Here is a 13,915-nt window from a genome sequence, read left to right as displayed (position 1 = left end):
CATCTAATAAAGCTTAAACCTTAACCAGTTCACTGGCTCATCTTTATCTAAAGTGCAAAGAAAATGGGCAGGATTATCCTAATGCCTGAACAACTTATTCCATCAAAAGGGCCCTTAAGTTATGAAATCACCCCTTTTAAAAAATTTAAAATAAAGGTGGGTTATTTTATCGTTAGTTTATTATTACTTGGCAGGTTAGGTTATATTGGATATTGGGCAGCCCCGTATTTATATGCACCACATGGGTTAGGCATAGGAAAAAATAACAAAAGGAGGGGGGGGGGGTGGTTTCTGTGCTCTACAGGCACTTCAGGGAAACCGCCTGGATTTAGATAAACTCTCTAGATTTTTTTTTATAAAAGTAGTCATTTAAATATATATAAAAATACCTCCTACCTAAAATATGATATTTTAATAATAGGTCTTAAATTTTGCAATTTTAATTTTAATTTTGCAATTTTTGTACTGTATTTGCTAGTATTTTTCGTTATAAGAGGAGTCATTTTTTTAATGACTAATTGATGAACAAATTTATATTTTATCATATTTAAGCAGTTTTATTTCTCTGTAATCAGTTTTTAAGTAATTTTTGGTTTTCTATAAATTAGTTACTGAACTTAAGTTTTTGTATGTTATTCTTATTGTTGTATGCGTTTCTTTGAATGGCGAAAGCAATATCATGTAAATATGAAGCTCTATAGTGCCTATAAAAAATGACGTCATACAATACAAATGACCAATGATAGGCCAGTATAAATTTTAATTTACCAATGGTAGGCCAGTTGGGCGTCATTTTTTTTCAGGAACTATAAAACGCTTCTATTGATACGGGATATAAAAAAGTTTATTATTTTTTAAGTTTAAAAAATCACAAAACCTTGTCCAAGACAAAAAATGTTTAAAAAATCACCAAACCTCTTTTTCAAATGCACATAATATTTCTTCCAAAGAGAGAGAGAGAGAAAAGTTTTTGCTCCTAGTATATTATTTGTGCAGAAAGAACAAAAGCTTTAGTGCGAAAAAGTGTGCTTTAGCACAAAGTGCCTTTTGAGCACTGGTACCCCTCCTCCTCTTTATTTTGAAATTAATAATATATTTTCTCGTATTCATTCGAATCCGGTGGATAGGAACCGGTTCTCATCCATACGAAAAAACTATGTCTAGCATCGTATTATATCCAGTTTTCTACGAATATAGAAATGTACAATCATAAGATTAAAACTAGTTTTTTTAGCCGGTGCCTTCGGCACCACGGGGCTAAAAAAAACTAGTTTTAATCTTATAATTGTACATTCTATATCCGCGGAAAGCCGTTTATAATACGATACGAGAAATAACTATTCTCGTATTCATTCGAATCCGGTGGATAGGAACCGGTTCTCACCTCGGGGCTAAAAAAACTGGTTTTAATCTTAAAATTGTACATTCTATATCCGCGGAAAGCCGTCTATAATACGATGCGAGAAATAACTATTCTCATATTCATTCGAATCCGGTGGATAGGAACCGGTTCTCATTCATACGAAAAAACTATGTCTAGCATGGTATTATATCAAGCTTTCTACGAATATAAAAATGTACAATTATAAATTAATAATTTAATCTTATAATTATACATTCTATATTCGCGGAAAGACGTTTATAATACGATGCGAGAAATAAGTATTAAAGTTAGTATGTTTTTCTACCTATTTTTTGAAGAAAAAAAAAACACTACTCTAGGGCATGAAGATATATTTCAATTTTAGCAATCATTATCAATTCATTTTGTCTCTTGTAAAACTAACTCAATCAATATTAGCTTGTCGTTTTAGAAGAAAAATAAGGGGGTATTGCATTCCTATACCATCCCCTATGGGGGGGATTAACCCAAAGGGGCAAATACCAAATATCAAATATAACCTAACCTAATCTTTAAAAAAAATAAACAAACAAGACAAAACTACCCTGAACTTATTAACTTTAAAATATAGGGGAGGGGAGTTATCAGCTTAACTGGCCAATTTATGTGAAAGTGCCTCAAAAAGTTGCAATGAGCAACATTTTTAACAATAGATTCACTCAGCCAAATTTTTTTTAGCCAAATAAAATATATTAATTAATTGTATACAGGTAAAATTTGAAAAGGTGCATTTTTACCCACTAAAACAGACGATTACATAAATATCATATTATTAGTTATTTATCGCATCTTTTCATAGACAGCTTTAATAAAAATAAAAATTTTAATATTAAAACCAATTTTGTTAGCCCCGTATTTTTTCATTATGTTTGAGAACTGGTTCTAATCCAATGGATATCAATCGGTTCGAAGCCATATTGGAAAGAACTTTTCTAAGAACTTTTGGGTAGTTTCATTTTAATTGTAGTAATTTCACAAAGTACTTTAAATTCTCAGCCCGACTGTCAAAGCCCGTTAAAAAATAAACAGGAGGCTGATTTTCTAAAAAAAAAGATCAAAAATTGTTTTGTTGCTATATGAGAATGTTTTCTGGGTCTAGTACAACGAATCACACTAGTATGTTATAGGATATGGATCTTTTCTAATTTATATTTCTATATATTTTCATTGTTTTTTTTATATTGGAGGGGGGGGGGGGGGCTAGGGGTTTCTCAATCTCAAAGAAAATAGCTTAAAACCTGTGCAGAGGACCAGTAGCTATATTTCCCTGAAGAGTGGAGCCCAATAGGTTTCATATCTTAATCTTTAGGAGGACAGACAGACATCGTTCTATTTTGTATTATAGATTAAAAATCTCGTGTTATTTAAGCCCAATTGTAAATAAAAATTTAGAAATTGATAATCTCATAAATTTAAAAACAAATTTGAATATTGTAAATAATCTATAAAAATGTATGATCTAATAGCTTGTTAAACTGAAAATTTATCAAATTGAAAAAGTTAAATAAGTTTAAAAGTTTTAAAACAATTTTAATTCAAGTTTATGTTGAAATTCTTTTTCAAGTATGGCTTCAACACTGATTATATCCGCTGGATTAAAACCGGTTCTCGGTCATACTGAAATTTCATATATAGCATCGTGTTACAGACAATTTTCCACGAATATTAAAATAAAAATCATAAAATGAATACCAGTTTTGTTTGCACGGACCTTTTGCCTTTCGGGGCCAGCACAACTAGTTTTAATCTTATAATTTTTCCTTTCAATATCCGCTGAACAAGAACCGGTTTCAGTTATTCTGGAAAATCATGTATATCATCGAATCACAGACACTTATCCACAAACATTAAAATAAAAAGCATAATATTAATACCAGTTTTGTTTGCACAGGCCTTCGGCCCCTTTGGGCTAACAAAACTGGATTTAATCTTATAATTGTACATTTTTATATCTGCGGAAATCTGTCTATAATACACTGCGTTAAATAACTATTAAAAAATGTGTGAAGCCAAATGAAAGATCTAAAAGTTCCCTCCTTTCGACTTTCTTTGTTTACCTTGGACATTGAGACTTTTTAATGGTAGGCACTATGTGTATGAGAGAGAGAGCAGGGTATGTCTAGACCCTAAACATCACACACACACACACACACACACACACACATACACACAAACAGGCAACTTGTCTGGAAAGGGGTTATCGCCCCCTGTCTAGGGGACCTAACGTACCTTGTCCCACTGTACCCCTGCTGTAGAGTAACAACCCTTACTACATACATAGGCAGCAGCCTTGACTTCATTATTTAATAGTTATCGCACCGTCTCAAAAAAATATAACTTCTAAACAACCCTCATAATCATATATATATGGATATATAAATATCATATTTAGTTTACAAAGTATATTTGATACATATAAAAAATAGGAAACAATCATAAACCTAAATTGAACTATATGCTAATAACTAGGTCAATATCATTTTCATTAAACTGAATTTTTAAAAAATTCTTTGTTTTTAATCATTTTTATGTTTTATTTATTTGTTTGTTTTTTGATGATATGTTCATTTACACGATATTGTCCAGGGATCTTAATGGATAAGACAATGACCAATAAATTGATGTGGATCCTCAATGATTGTACACAAAATTACCCCTTCTGTAGATCATAATTAAGGATTAAACCGTTGGACACTTAACTTAGTAAACAAACAAAATCAAATTAAATCAAACTCCCCAAAGTTGTCGAGTCAACTGATAAGTAAACGTTACTGTAAAACTTTGGGGACTAGTGTAATAAATAGCCTAATGTCTCCTAATATTAGTTACTTTTAGCATATCCCTTTATCTTTTCGTTATTAAAATTTGATCTTATATACCTTATCTACATCCCTGGTACCCCTTCAACATAGTAACTGTTCCTTACTCCCTGCACCGTGTGTTACACCCTTATTTCTCCCTGGTACCCCTTGGAACATAGAACTGTTCCTTACTCACTGCACCATATGTTACACCCTTATTTCTCCCTGGATCCCCTGCAACATATTAACTGTTCCTTACTCCCTGCACCGTGTGTTACACCCTTATTTCTCCCTGGTACCCCTTGGAACATATTAACTGTTCCTTACTCACTGCACCATATGTTACACCCTTATTTCTCCCTGGTACCCCTTGGAACATAGAACTGTTCCTTACTCACTGCACCATATGTTACACCCTTATTTCTCCCTGGATCCCCTGCAACATATTAACTGTTCCTTACTACCTGCACCGTGTGTTACACCCTTATTTCTCCCTGGATCCCCTGCAACATATTAACTGTTCCTTACTCCTTACTCCGTGTGTTACACCCTTATTTCTCCTTGGATTCCCTGCAACATATTAACTATTACTTACTCCCTGTATTGTGTGTTACACCCTTATTTCTCCCTGGATCCCCTGCAACATAGTAACTATTCCTTACTCCCTGCACCATGTGTTGCACCCTTATTTCTCCCTGGATCCCCTGCAACATATTAACTATTCCTTAATCCCTGCACCATGTGTTACACCCTTATTTCTCCCTGGATCCCTGCAACATATTAACTATTCCTTACTCCCTGCACCATGTGTTACACCCTTATTTCTCCCTGGATCCCCTGCAACATATTAACTATTCCTTAATCCCTGCACCATGTGTTGACCCTTATTTCTCCCTGGATCCCTGCAACATATTAACTATTCCTTACTCCCTGCACAATGTGTTACACCCTTATTTCTCCTTGGTTTCCCTGCAACATAGTGACTATTCCTTACTCCCTGCACCATGTGTTACACCCTTATTTCTCCCTGGATCCCCTGCAACATATTAACTATTCCTTAATCCCTGCACCATGTGTTACAGCTTTATTTCTCCCTGGATCCCCTGCAACATAATAACTATTCCTTACTCCCTGCACCGTGTGTTACACCCTTATTTCTCCATGGATCCCCTGCAACATATTAACTATTCCTTACTCCCTGCACCATGTGTTACACCCTTATTTCTCCCTGGTACCCCTTGCAATATAGTAACTGTTCCATATTCCCTGCACCGTGTGTTACACCCTTATTTCTCCCTGGATCCCCTGCAACATAGTAACTGTTTCTTACTCCCTGTACCATATGTTACACCCTTATTTCTCTTATGTTGATGCTTTATCATCGAAAAACGGTGTTTCTTCATTTGTATATAAATAATTAATATAGAATATATGTGGGTATTATGGCAGGGGAAAATTGCTAATATGGACATCAGATGGTCAGTTCGTTCATCCAATAGGAGGAGAGGTGATGGGGTAAAATTTATGGATGGTTGGAATCGTTATTTTAGCCAGCCACAAGTTACACTTTATTAGAATAGATGATAATCTTGTGGAAGATCCAAATAACAATAAATAAATTATACAAATAGATTTATTTGCTTTCAATCATAAATATTACATTCATCTTATTAGATTTATTTTTAGCTAAAATTATCTAAATTTTCTGTCACAATGTATGAACCCCCCATACAACACAAAATGCCTTTCCTAACCTTAATCTTGGGGAGTTCTAGACAAAAAAGGTTCATTAGAGAAACAGACAAAAAAAGTCTCATTTTCCCGCGCTATACAGCTTTTTAACAGAGAATTTTAGTTTAAAGAAAACGTGGCCCATTAATAAAATGCATTCATAATAACATTTTATTTAAAATACGTTAAGACCTATTTTACCTGTTTATCTTCAATAAAAGCTGAGAAAATCTTCTCCCACATATTCGATTTACATCAGCTAGCAGCAGACGGATAGACAGACGGCGCAGCTTTTCTATAATTAGGATCGGTCAGTCCGTTCCTACGTCAGTAATGGTTATCCTTTTTGTTAATTTAGACATGTTAGAATTGTCCTATCGATTTCAAATTTTCGCATGATGATTCCTTTAACAGAAAGTCTGTATTCTACAAGAGTTTTTTTTCTTTTGTCTTATCTTCTGTTTTTGGAGCTTCGCCCTTATGGATGTTGTCATCCTTGTTTTAAAAAAATTGTATGTTAATCACGTAGATTTAGATTTAATATTTGTTTAATTTCGCTACTTAGTTTTCTTTTCATGATCCAATTTTCTTTTAGAAAGCATGGAATTCTGGAGGTGGCGAGGAGCTGGGTACCGCTGGCAACCTGAGTCCTCTTCCTGGAGGTCTGCCCTCCGCCTGGCTGCACATGATGGCGGAGAAGGCGGCAGGTCTCGCCTCACATGACCAAGGATCTTTGTTTCCTCTTCCCCTGTCGCCATATTGGCCATTCGGAAAGATTCCACTAGGTAATTTATTTTGGAAGAATAGCAACTCTATCTTGGAGACCTGGGATCTAAAGGGATAAGACAATGGGTCGATAAATTGATGTACATCCCCATAGATGATACACAAAATTACCTCTTCAGTAAATTAAAATAAGTGGTTGAAACGTTTAAACACTCAACTTAATGATCTAACCAATCAAAATTCACTAAAGTCCCCAAAGTTTTTAAGCCAAGCCAACGAATTTAAAACTTTGGGGACTAGTGTAATAAACAGCCCATATTGTCTGTCCCCTCTGCTTGGAGACACCAGGGAGGGAGGGGACACTGAGCTGTAAATTACACTAGTACCCAAAGTTTTACAATAACGTTTTCTTATTCGTTGGCTTAACAACTTCCTATAAATTTTAAGAATAAAATTAAATTTAGAATTTTTCCTATTTCTTTGCTCTTTCATATCAATGTAAATTTTTCATGTTCGAATTCCACATTTGTAAAGCAGTTTTCTACGTATGTCCATCCGTAACATTAGCTCTGATCATAAGTTTAGTCTGATAGAATTTTCCAGATGATTGTTTTACAACCATATAATTATATAATCTTATTAGTTGGCTCAAAAAACATAGATGAAAACTGTTGACAAATTTAGCTTGTACAAACCAATCAAGATTTTAAAAATTCCAGATGTATATTATATACAGATTACTACCAGCCCCCCTTTTCCAAGGACCTTTTTGTCTGCCAGCTAATTGCTTTCTACTACTTGGCTGTGTTATTATTCCCGACACTATATTGGTTGATTTTTAAAGATCCAATTGAGAGTCGTCACAAGGTCTTTGGGATGGGTCATTCAGTTTTTTAACCCCTTCTCCCTCTACTGTTTTACTCTAATAAGCAAAAAATTTCAGAGCTAGTATAATTAACAGTCCGACGTTCCATACCGTATTACGATTCTTTTATGGATGATTTTTTTCTTGTTAAAATGTAAGTAAAGAATGGTGTCGGTTAAATATAAGTCATATATATATTAGATATACATAACTCAACATCAATGGCAAAATAAAAGTTTCAGAAACTTGAATTTATCAATAAGAATATTTGAAGTAAACCAGTTAGGCCCACAAAAGAATTACTGTTTACTGGTGGAATTATTTAAATACTTTTTTGTATGCATTGTAATGCCTTTTAAATAGGATATCTTGATAGTTATTTTCCGCATCCGTATTGTAGAAAGGTTTCCTCGGATATTAAGATTTTAAGATTAAAACCAGTTCTCTTTGCTACGAGGTACTAAAGGCCCGAGCAAAAAAAAGGTGGTATAAGTTTTAATTTATTTTAATATTCATGGAAAATTTCCGCAATACGATACTTTACATAATTTCTCAGTATGACTGAGAACTGGTTCTAATCCAGCGGATATTAATCGGTTTCGAAGCCACGCTGGAAATTTTTAAAATAAGAATAATCTGTTGTTAGTTTAAGATGCAAGATGGTTGAATGAGATATTGGTTTTATGAAAGCTTTGCCTAATTATTGGAGCTATTATTGAAGTATATACTCCAAGAAACTGCTTAGAACAATTTGGTCCGTCTGACTGTCCGTCCGGATAAAACCGATGAAACAATTTTGCTTTAAAAATACAAGTTTTTAATAAAAACCTCATGACTAAATCTTTAAATAGCAACAGCAAAATGCATTGCTGGTAAAGAGTAATATGTTCGTGTATCTAACTGTAAGGTGTTTGAGTCTGCTAAGTATGCAATTTTCATCATTTTCATAGCTGCACCAATAACCAAACAGTTTTAATCTATTTTGCTCTTCTGTAGGAAAATTGGGGATTAATGTGAATTTCCTTTGTTGTTTATGTTTTCTTTGCTCTTGTAACAAATTCTCCAGTATGGCTTCAAAACCAATTAATATCCGGTGGATTATAACCGGTTCTCAGACACAATGAAAAATCATGTATAGTAAGGTATGTTATATGTTATGCCTACGGCATCTCGGAGCTAAGAAAACTGGTTTTAATTTTATAATTGTACAGCTTTATATCCGCGGAAAGCTGTTTATAATACGATGCGATAAATAACTATTATTGCTATTACTATGATTGAGTGACTGCCTGTATCATAATATCTCGCTTACCTCTTAGCTGATAAGGCCTCCTATACATTAAAGCTTAATAATGGCTTGGAAGGGTAGCTTAACCCATTAAAGACAAATTGTCCATTGCAAAAAATTGTGCTGTAAGATCTCGTAAAGGCTGGACCGATCAACTTTTAAATTATTTGTTTTATCTTTTATTTTTAAGATAACACTACATCATACAACAACTTCTCAACTGCAATACTCTTTAGATTATTCATCCTTTTAGAAAGTGTAAAAGCTTAATTCTTCGCTACTGATGGACAAAATTGTCCTTGTTAGTGTATAAAATGTAAGGATGGGACTTTTATAATTTTATTTTTGGCAGGTCTTCCTTACCCTCCAGCAAATTAGTAAATATAAACCATTTTTGTTTCAAGGATAAAGGCATATGAAAATGGAAGATAATATTATCCTCTTCACTATATTTAAGGACATTCTTACAATTATATGACTGCATTATAGAGATGCTCCGCTTAAAACATTGTATCTTGTTGTAATAGAAATCAGTATACCAAAAAGTAGGATATTATATCACACAAAACATTGTTGTCCAAGAAGATTTAAATCAGCACGTTTTGAATGGACGCACGGACTTTCTGGTAACGATTATAGAGGTACTACGCTAAATGTTGTTGTTTGTAGCCCTTAAAATCGTACCTATCTGTTATGGGAATCTACATGCTATGTTTGAAATCGATAAGACAATTATAACATGTCTAAAAACTTAGTTATTTTAAGGGATTTTAATTTTTCTCAAATATATTTATCTTTTATCTCAGATTTTTTACTCAATTATTGTTACAAAATTAGATATGAGATACAAAATGTTCATAAAATTTTGCTTCTGATATACTAGTTATTTCGAGGTTTCGATTTTGTTTAAAAGCTATTATTACAGTCAAATACTAATTTTATAGAGGAAATTAAAAATGGTTTAAAATGCTATACTTTTTAGTTAAAGAAATTTATATCTTAATCCGTGATTTAGTAGTCTAAGTATCTTAAGAATTTTAATTTTGAAGCTGTTTTGCAGATTAAATTGTATGGTAGCTCTAAATAAAAGTCCCAATTCAACAAATATTGTTTTTTCTTCCGTAAAACAAAATTTACGGGTTGGGGTACCTTTACTCGCCCTAAGAAGGCAAAACCTCTTTAGTGAAGTATGGACGTATGCTTGGACGGACCCTAGATATATATAAAGTAGCTGCGATTCTAAAAATAAGTTATATCTAAACAACTCAGCATTTTTTTATTATAGCTGGAAGAGTACAGAGATACAAAAATGTTTAAACATTATTCCCGCAGAAATTTTGTTCTTATTTTTAATAGACGAGAAAGCGTAAATTGGCACCAAAAATGACGTCATACAATAAAGTTGACCAATGAGAGGCCAATATACACTGTAATTGACCAATGGTAAAATTTATACTGGCCTCTCATTGGTTATTTTATCGTATGACGTCATTTTTTTTGTGCCATTTTTCGCTGTCTCCTAATAGACATCAGTTCCACAAATTGATATTAGCTTACTTTGAACTTCCCTAATTTAACAACATTGTACACCACAAATTATATTTTGTGCCTTGGTTCTTGAGACTAAAAAGAAAAACTTTGCAGTTTGGGGGAAGTCATGGTACACCTACAAAAATACATATGTTGTCCCCTCCCCTAGTAAAACAATTTTATCTCCCACCTCACGGCAACACAGTTTTTTTTTTATAAAGCACACAATAATAAACCTCCCCCCCTCCTCCCTCTGATAAACCTCCTTACTTAATTTAATACCCTCATTTGTTTCCCATAACTCTTTCATATTTTCTCATCTCCTTTAGTTTACACAACTACCTTACCCAACTCTTTACCTCTTTTTTAGTGGCCTTACTACACTTTTAGATACACCCCCCCCCCTCCCCCTAGTCCTACACTTTTTTTTAGATAGCTTAGCTGTTCTATAACTAGGTTATTTCCGTCAGTCCGTAACGGAGAGCTTTAAAGGTAAATGAAAGCATGTTAGAATTGTCCTCTCAATTTCAAATCTTGTATGTCGACTTTGTAACAATTATGAATAATCTTGAACGCGTAACAACTCCACAATCATTGGCAGAAATTTTGAACGTCATCTTAAAAATGTCCTATAATTTTTGATTTCTTACATGTTGATTTGATGTTATCGACATGTATAGCAGCCCTAATATTACATACTAAAATTAATGTATAACCATATTTAACATATTAAAGCAAGAAAAACTTTCGATTGATAAAAAAATCAAATTCTGTTTCTTTGATATTAAAAGCATTCCATATATACCTAGTAATGTTTAATGATTAACTTGTTGATGTGAGCGTGTTTATGGACGTTTTCATCCTTGTTTTATGTTAGTTTCCTTAACTGTGTATCACATAATACTTTTCCATTGACTTGTTCGCTGCATGAGTTGGAAGTTTTTTTTACTCCTTTTTTTCCACCACCCCCTAATTATTTAACCCCGTTAAAAGACAATCTTTACCACTTTTGATAGCACTTTAAAAACTTCCCCAACAATTTCCCCTCCCCCTGAAGTCTTAATTGTTAATTGTTCTTTACGACATAGTAAAATTATTTTATTAACATAGTTTTATGAATGTATTTTGGATTAAAATTGTTTATGTGAGAAATTTCAACTGGAGGAATCTTAAACACATTATTCTACATTATATATATGTTTTAAGTTATTCTCATCTATGGGTCCTGTATTCAAAGGGCAGAAGGTGGGTAGAAAAATAGCTTTAAACCTAAATCAAAATCTGAGAATGAAATAGCATAGACCCATCACAGGACCTATGTGGAGTTTACTTAAAATTAGGAACCCAATCAGTTCAGTAGTAAACAGCTTATAGTGCCTAATAAAAAATAAAGTCATACAATACATATGACCAATAATAGGCCAGTATACATTGTAATTGACCAATGATAAAATGTTTACTGGCCTAACATTGGCCATTTGTATTGTATGTCATTATCTATAATACAAAGTAGAACGATGTCTGTCTGTCCGTCTGTCTGTCCGTCTGTCTGTCTGTCCCTTAAGATCTCGGTAACCACTGAACCGATCGGATTCTACTCTTCAGGGTATATACCTATTGGTCCTGTGGTGGTTTTAAGCTATTTTCTTGGGGGGTGGGACACCCCCAACCCCCCCAAAACAAACCCCCCCCCCATTTTTTTTTGGTCCTTTAACGAATTTCGCCTTAATTTTTTTATCACCTCTTGGGGCAAAGCCCCTAGAGGCTAGGGGCGAAGCCGCTAGTTTTTTATAAGGCACTAGTAGTTATTAAGATCTTAAGCTTCAGACAAAAAAACCTTACTACTTTATATAATAGGATGCTCAAAATTAAGTAAGCTGATATTAATATCCCCTCCTACAAAGCAATGAAAGTAAAATTTTAGCAAAAAACTGACAAGCAAATGTTTTTGTATAATTTTAGCTCACGATGTGCAGTTATGTTATTGCCACAAAAAATCAAGTTTTTCTGAATTGAAAGTTGGCCTTACTTATAGCATATACATTACTTTAAAAAATATCTGGATAATGGAAAGAAAACGAAGCAGCTTTTCTCCTATTTCTAACCCCTGTGGGAGGTTTTGGCCCAGCGGGACCAATTTCCTAATCCTTCGTGGTAATCATAGCATTTACCTAACTTAAATTAACCTATCAAAATCTACTGTGAAAGTACGACAAAACCCACTACTTCGTTTTCTTTTCATGCAATATTACATTTGAAAGAATCGTCTGAAAGATTTTAAGCATGAAAGACCATTTACTTTGCAAGCAACTGTGTAGGTACAGTAAGAGAGGGATCATTGGACTATAAATTTCCCTGGTACCTAAAGTTTATAATTACCATTGATTTATCAATATATCGCCACACTTGTTTGTTAACAAAAGATGTAAAATTTATGCTTATTTAATATTTATACTTTTCTAAGGTAAAATTGGCACTTGATTATTTTATTCATAAAAACAAGGATGACACCATCCATAATTAGACCGAAAGGTTAATTATGCTCTATAATGATGGGAATGTTAGCAAGAAAATTCAACCTTCTATCTTAAATATTAGCCAAGAAAATAATGTTTACCCACTTCGAGTCTTACGGACAGACGGATATACATTTGGAATTATAGAGTAGTTTCGACACTAAAAATAATTTTGTATAGAATTAACAAGTGTAAAAAAAACATTTTGTTTTCATTGATTTGATATTATTATGGTCACATATTTAGTGAGCTATCACTACCCCATATAGTTACTAGACACACCAATGAATTCGCGTCAGCCGAAGCACTTTATAGCCCCTATCATACAATACAAATAACCACTGATAGACAAATATACAGACTAAATTACCAGTGGCAGTCCAGTACAGCCCCCAAAGTCTTATGATAAGGTATCCTTAATCGTTAACTTAACAACCTCGAGAACTTTTATTGAATTTTGATTGGTTGGTTCATTTAGTGTATGTCCAAACGTTACAACCTCTAATTGTAATCTACAGAAGGGGTAATTTTGCGTATCATTATTGAAGATGTACATCAATTTATGGGTCATTTTCCTATCCCCGTAAAGTAATACCTTTAGCAGAAGCGATGGCACATCCACATATTTGTTTAACTTTTTTATGTCTTCTATTCAATATTGTAAAAGTAATAGAATAAACATAGAAAGTGTAGATCCCCAATCATTTAATTGAACCAATAGGAATACAGTTGACGAACAAATAGACCATTGCATTGGATAAATTATGTTCACATTTTGTTCTAAAAGGGCTGATTATTTTTCGTTTCATACATACAATAAGTCAGATTTGAATAAATTTTTACAAAAGTCTCTGGAAATTACTGTGTCTGATTAATCATTTAGGAAAACAAATTAATTTTTAAAGGTTTATAGCAGAGTAGCTACTCTATATTATTCATATAATTAAAAAACATCTTTCTCTCCTAACTGTATAATTTATCCTTCTTTGTGTAATAATATAAAATAGTAAGTTTTTTTTTGTCTGAAGCCTAAGATCTCAAAAAATACTGGACCGC

At 33.3% G+C, this 13,915-nt stretch overlaps 1 protein-coding gene across 2 annotated transcripts in view; it reads left to right on the top strand.

Moving 5' to 3' along the window:
- LOC145316447 (uncharacterized) overlaps positions 1-13,915 on the top strand; it is an 81,979-nt gene that overhangs the window by 12,563 nt on the left and 55,501 nt on the right. For both annotated transcript variants that reach the window (XM_080156943.1, XM_080156944.1), the window contains exon 4: positions 6,530-6,719. In XM_080156943.1, coding sequence (XP_080013069.1) covers positions 6,530-6,719 — 190 coding nt within the window. The remainder of the gene's footprint in view (positions 1-6,529; positions 6,720-13,915) is intronic.

Source organism: Acartia tonsa, chromosome 4 (assembly GCF_053477335.1).
Source record: "Acartia tonsa isolate MP-2025a chromosome 4, ASM5347733v1, whole genome shotgun sequence".
In the NCBI taxonomy this organism is placed as follows: Eukaryota; Metazoa; Arthropoda; class Copepoda; order Calanoida; family Acartiidae; genus Acartia; species Acartia tonsa.
Note: the sequence above shows the minus strand (reverse complement) of the source record. Positions and strands in the feature narration are given on the sequence as shown.